The sequence below is a fragment of the Oryctolagus cuniculus genome, chromosome 9 (assembly GCF_051225735.1).
Source record: "Oryctolagus cuniculus isolate XC-2025 breed Fujian yellow rabbit chromosome 9, ASM5122573v1, whole genome shotgun sequence".
Lineage (NCBI taxonomy): Eukaryota > Metazoa > Chordata > Mammalia > Lagomorpha > Leporidae > Oryctolagus > Oryctolagus cuniculus.
The window spans coordinates 108803933-108810601 of NC_142875.1; the positions used below are offsets into that span (position 1 = coordinate 108803933).

The window sequence follows — 6669 nt, forward strand, 5'->3', positions numbered from 1 at the left end:
AGATTCTGAGATTTAGATAAGAATTATTCTTCCCACAGAAATAATAGTTATTTAAAGTAATGCTTATCTTAATTAGCTAGAATTAGTCACTCATATCTTAGATGTAATGCTAAGCATCATGTGGTACATGGCGAACACATTCAATATCATCAACTAATGTTAAAAAACAAAATTAAGGTAAATAAATAAATGTGTAAAAATTATGTATTCCTGGAGACACTCCATCATTTATAATCCACTATTAACTTGTGCCATTGCTTTAATAGGTATTATGAGAGCGAATTGTATGATCATCTTAATAAATAAAACACAGTTAATTCTTTTTAACATAATTTTATTGGGAAGGTAGGAGGAAACTCTAGCTGAAGTTGATTTATAGAAATGTTTACCTCGGTTCTAAAATTAGTATGAACATTATACTGTTGAGAAGCCATATAATAGTTATATTCACAAACATTTTACTATATCACCAAAATCACTTAGTATTTTTAGTGTTTGAACTACTTAATTACATAGCAGAAGGTTATGTCATTTATAAGAATAAATAAATAAAATAATCGTTGCAAACAATTACCGGAGATTATATAATATACTCCCTATGAAAAACAAGAAATGGATTTAAGACACAGAGCACATGTTACCTTTTGTTATGGCAGCTGGTTTCAACTGTGCAAACAGTGACAATTACTGTTCCTGTGCATGCAAGCATTAAGGATGTACTGAAGTTCACAAAAAATTAAGAACCTTTAACATAAGTACCAAAAGTATTATTTTGTGATTTTTCCAATGAAATTATACACGGGTCTTTGGCAACCTCTACTTATTGAGGAATTTGGAGTTAAGGATCATTATGTTGGAGGCTATTTGTGGAGCTCTAATGTTGACTCTTCATCTACTCCTGGACAAGAGAAAGAGAGATGGACAAACAGACAAACACATGCACATACAGGCACACACAGAGAAAGGTAAAGAGAGAGATCTTGCATCTGCTGATTCATTACCCAAACAAACACAACAGCTAAGTGTAGGCCAGGCTGAAGCCAGGAACCCAAAGCTCCATCTTGGTCTCCCACATGTGTAGCAGGAGTCCAAGCACGTGAGCCATCTTTTGCTACTTTCCCAAGAGTGTTAGCAGAGGGATGGATTGGAAGCCAAGCAGTCGGGAAGGAAGCTTCCACTGCAATGTGAGATGCCAGTATTGCAGGTGGTGGCCTAACTACTAATCCCTCACTTTAATCTAACATCCTGAAAATAATTTATTAAAATTTTCATCTACATTATATCTGTCATTCGGCAAACATTAATAACATTCACCTAACAAAACTTCTTGTGATTTTTGTGTTGGTCATTCAAATGTCACTGCAAATTTCTTTTCTATGACAACATGGCTGCTTTCCAATCAATAGTATAATTGGAGTATATAACGAAATAAAATATACATAGATCACCAATTTCTCAGGGTGATATACAACTAAAACACTACCATCAGATAGAATTTGGAAGTCTATTGCATTAAAATGAAATCTATTTTGGTACATAATTGAAAACTGTGTTGGAAAATACAATCCATTTTTAAATGCAAATTACATATTCCTAAGGATAGATAGATAATCCAAAATTTCTAAAATCTTAAACCAATGATATAGATAGGGTAATGGGAATAGAGCAGCCTCAGAATTCTGAGGAAGTTCTAACAACTTTTGTAAACGAGTCATCATATATGAAACAATGAGTATAGTGTATGCAGTTTCTCAGAGTATGATATCTATTCTTAATTGTACCTAAAATATTGACATTATTCTACATTAGAAATAATTTTTATTGACATAAAATTATAAAGTTCATTTTATTGAATGTTTCTCATGTACAACAGATACACAAATGCATGTTATACATGTTATAAGTTGTTTACTTTGAAATCTCAGGTGAATCATTTCACATGAAATTAATATTGTTTATGATAAAGGTATTTAATATTTATGTGATTTATATTAATGTTTCTCTCTCTATATATATATACATATATATACATACCAGTATATGTTCTGTTAATTTTGAATACACGTTGATATTGTTATTTCAATCATATTATTTTAAAACTCACAAATTGACGAATAATAGAAGAACACTGGGGGAGTGAGAACAGATAATGTACCAGAAATCTGCATGAACTAATTTTTCTCTAAAATATGCAAAATGATCACCTAAATGGTAGGTGGAAACTAGGGATCTGCATCTTTGCGTTTGCACTCAGCCACCGCAGCACCGACAGAGAGGCCTGTCTCAGCTTACGGTTTCCTAGAATCATGAAGCATGAGTGTCCTGAAGGATAAAACATCTCAAGACTCTGGCAAACGAGGAAGCTCAGATGATTCTCCAGCAAATTGGTGTTCCATGTTTGTAGGAGGAGAGCCAGGAAGAAGATGGTGTACAGTGCAAGGAAGGTGATCACCGTCTGCAAGCCTCTTACGTGAGCTGTGCTGCTGGTATCTCTGGATCCCGTAGCATTGAGCTGCATCTTGTTGAGATGCCTCCACAGGGAGTAAATGAGCAGGAGGAAAGTTGTTAGTGACAAGGTGAAGGGTATCATCACAAATATCGTTTCGATGCACAAAAATTTCCTGAATAAGTGTGCATAGTGGCTCAAAGTATAACTCAAGTTTCCCCTATATACTTCAACCCAGACATCAATATGTGTATTGGTCATTGCAATATTAAAAATCAGGAGGACCACAGACATAAACAGTGTCACTAAGATCACTTTTTCAACTCTCCACTTAAGGAAGAGAAAAGTAGAGTTAGAAAAATTGGCTATCTTAAGAAAATAGAAGATACTGAGGCTTGTAGCAAGCCACATGCTAAAATGATTTGTCACAATCCAGGTCATATAACTCACTCTTGTCAGATTTTCAGTGAAAAGTAAAGCTGGGTAAAACACAGAAAGTAGCCCACTGAAGAATATATACCAGAGCAGACCAATTCTGGAGATTGCTAAAGCAGTGAGGAGTTGATCAGCTGCAGAGATCTTTCTTCCCTTGACCCAGTCAAGAGAGTTCACTAGTGCTATGAATCCATTGCCTGCATTTCCAATGATGAATTCGACACTTAGAATCACTGCAAATACAGTCAGTACAACACTAGCCATTGTTCATCAGAGAATGCCACAGTGGCTAATACCACTTCTGAGAATATATTTTTGCAACCATTCAAAGGCTATGTATACCTCATTCTTGAAAATTCACTAAAATCCCCTCCTTAAAATCTGCAGATATCAACTTTGCAAATGGATCATTCATATCTCTCTTCCTTAAATTTTTTGTAGAACCTCAGACAGCTCAGCTGAGCTTCACTCAGATGCTCTGAGCCTTGCACACTAGTAGATGAAAGTCTTTGTAGTTGATGATGAAGGAAATACTGAATTCTCATTTGGTCACATGCAAATAAAGACATTTCTTTTCCATTTTGCTCTTTAGCCATCAGCGCATTTTATTCTGGCAATTGTATTCTGACCAAGAAAAAAATAAAATATGAGTGCATATTTCCTAAAAGAATCATGGTGACATAGTGAATTCCTAAACTTTGAGGTTTCAAAACCCATAGATCACTGTATGGATCTGTTCATACATTTTCTAAGCTCTTTCTATAAGATGTCAAAGTTGTCAAATAATCTTATGCAGATTATTGTACCTAAAACAGATACTGAGAATATTGACTATGTATCATTTTACTTTTTACAAGGTTGTGCATCAACACACACATGCACACACACAGCCACACTCATTTTCCCCCATTCAAATCCTCTTCTCTTTCCATTCCTGCCATTTAGCTTTGACATTCTACAACATGTTTATGCATATAACACAGGACTTGTACTGTGATAGTCGTTTAAAGAATTGTCTAAAAATGTTTTCCTTTTTATATCATCATAAGTTAAAAAAGCAGTAAACTTCGCTAATTTTTAAACATACAATGAGAAGATACACACCTGTTGTTGCTAATAAATAGCTGAGTTTGAATGATATCATTTACAAGGCAAGAATCCTCTTCACTTTGTGCCTCTCCCTTACCCAGCAGTGCATACTCTTCCATCAACATCAAATGCCTTCAGATTTAATACCCCTTCCTTTGCCTCCCATCAACATCTGCTTTACAAACCTCATTAGAGGTACCATTCAGATAAGAAGGAAACATTGCTTTTTCAAGTAAAATGCGACACAACACGACCGACCACTCTTTGATAATCAATAAGGGAGATAGTAAGAGTTGAGACCAATGAAACAAATTCAGCCCAAGCTATCAAAGAAAAGTTTATTAAATTATATAAACGGCTTGCTTTCTTTTTTTAAACTTTTATTTAATGAATATAAATTTCCAAAGTGCAGCTTATGGTATAAACTGCTTTCTATACTTCTTTTTCATTGATCATCTTTAGATTCTAGGTTCAACCTTCTTAAGTATAAAGGGAGTTTTAAGAATGAAAGAAGAAAAATATAATAGCCAATCCACAGATTCAGACACCCAGGATAAAACTGAAATACTTCAAATCAAACTCAACTTCAAAAACATTTTTCCTTGGAGTTGGCACTGTGGGATAATGGGTAAAGCCGCCTCCTGCAACTCCAGCATGTCATATGGCTGCAAGTTCGTGTCTCTGTTGCTCCACTTCTGATCCAGATTCTAGCTAATGGCCTGGAAAAAGCAGCAATGGCCCAAGTGTTTGGGACACTGCCACATGTGTGGGAGACCCAGGTGAAGCTCCTGGATTCTAGCTTTGCCTTGGCCATGCCCTGGCGATTGTGGACATCTAGGGAGTGAACCAGCAGATGGAAGATCTCTATGTCAGTCTCACCTTACCTTTCTATAACTCTTACATTCAAATAAATTATAAAAAGTAAACTTTCCTTAATTCAAAGCCTGTAAGCAATAACTTTCTTAAAAGAATTTGGAAAAACAGAGAATTAAATATAATTGGTGATCAGTCTTCTACTTTGGTTAAACTATAGAAATAAATTTTCTAAGATTTTCACCTACTCATATTACATTTATTACATTTAATATACTCCAGTACTAATTATGGCAAACGCACATAATTTACACTGAATATATATTGTTAATCTTCAAATTTACTGACTGGTTGTTTTTATAAGGAATCTATGTGCTCTTTATTAAACATAAAATAGTAATTCATGATGGAATAAACTGTGACCCAAACCTACATGCTTAATATGTGATTTTGAATTGAATGATTTTACCATCCAAATACTGATGATTCAAAAATTAAATGTAAACACACCATGGTAATATATTTAGTTCAAATCACAATGGAAAATAGCAATGATTATCTGACAAGCAGACAATTCTAAATGATACAAAACATGTTTATGACATAAACACGTCCACCAGAAGATAACACAGAATATTTATGCAAAATGCTCTTAATACACATGGATTCATAACTTTAATTTTTAAAATTTTTATATAATTTATATAATGTGAATAAATTTCATATAAACAAATTTAGGAGCATGTTGATAATTCCCACTCTACCCCCTCTATCACCCATCTCCTATTCTTCCTCTTCCTTCCTTCCTTTATTCTTTCTTTTAATTTTTACAATAGCATACTCTCAGTTTATTTATAATCATAAGTTTAACCCTCCACTAAGTAAAGAATTCAACAAATAGTAAGAAAATAACTATTCCTCAGCAGTGGAGACAAGGGCTATAAACAATAATCTTACTAGTTTGGAATTATTAGATTCCTTGCATGAAAAATACTATCAATTTTCCATATGTTTACATAATAAGCTTTGTAAAATAGTTCCTTACGTGTGCTTTTAGAAATTACACATGTAGCCGGCGCCGCGGCTCACTAAGCTAATCCTCCGCCTTACGGCACCAGCACAACGGGTTCTAGTCCCGGTCGGGGCACCGGATTCTGTCCCGGTTGCCCCTCTTCCAGGCCAGCTCTCTGCTGTGGCCAGGGAGTGCAGTGGAGGATGGCCCAAGTCCTTGGGCCCTGCACCCCATGGGAGACCAGGAGAAGTACCTGGTTCCTGCCATCGGATCAGCGCGGTGCTCCGGCCGTGGCGGCCATTGGAGGGTGAACCAAGGGCAAAAGGAAGACCTTTCTCTCTGTCTCTCTCTCTCACTGTCCACTCTGCCTGTCAAAAAAAAAAAAAAAAAAAGAAAAAGAAAAAGAAATTACATATGTACCTATCAGGTAAAAGCCTGTAGCAAGTATAAAATGTTACTAACCCCACGATTTTTTTTTTTTTCTGCTACAAGAGACAGTGATCCTGATACTGATTGTGGGACTGAAGTCTTCCTGACTTTCAGCCTGCAACTCATCTGCTACATTGAAAAATGGCCCCGTTTTAGCTTCCTGTTGCCAGAGTCGGAACAAATGAATTGTTTGGAAGATAGATCAATACAATAGCACAATAGCACAGAAAAGCAAAAGGATCTGTTTACTCTCAGCCTATTAAATCCCCAAACTAAAGAAATTACAGAAGAAACATCAAACAGCAAGAAGACAGACTGCAGTTTACAAGTCCTTTACATGGACCTTTGTACTGGGAATCTGAGGATCCTATGCCAAGGAGCTGCCATCTTCTTAACAGCTACAAAATAATACAGTAGCATCACAGAACAGATATTTCATAAAAGG

The 6669-nt window shown here is 35.5% G+C and overlaps 1 protein-coding gene across 1 annotated transcript; it reads right to left on the minus strand.

Annotated features, from left to right (window-relative positions):
• Positions 1–2200: 2200 nt before the first annotated feature.
• LOC100348529 (taste receptor type 2 member 14-like) lies at positions 2201–3145 on the minus strand. Its single transcript, XM_008249413.1, has one exon. It carries the CDS (start codon positions 3143–3145, stop codon positions 2201–2203), a length of 945 nt encoding a protein of 314 aa, XP_008247635.1.
• Positions 3146–6669: the final 3524 nt, after the last annotated feature.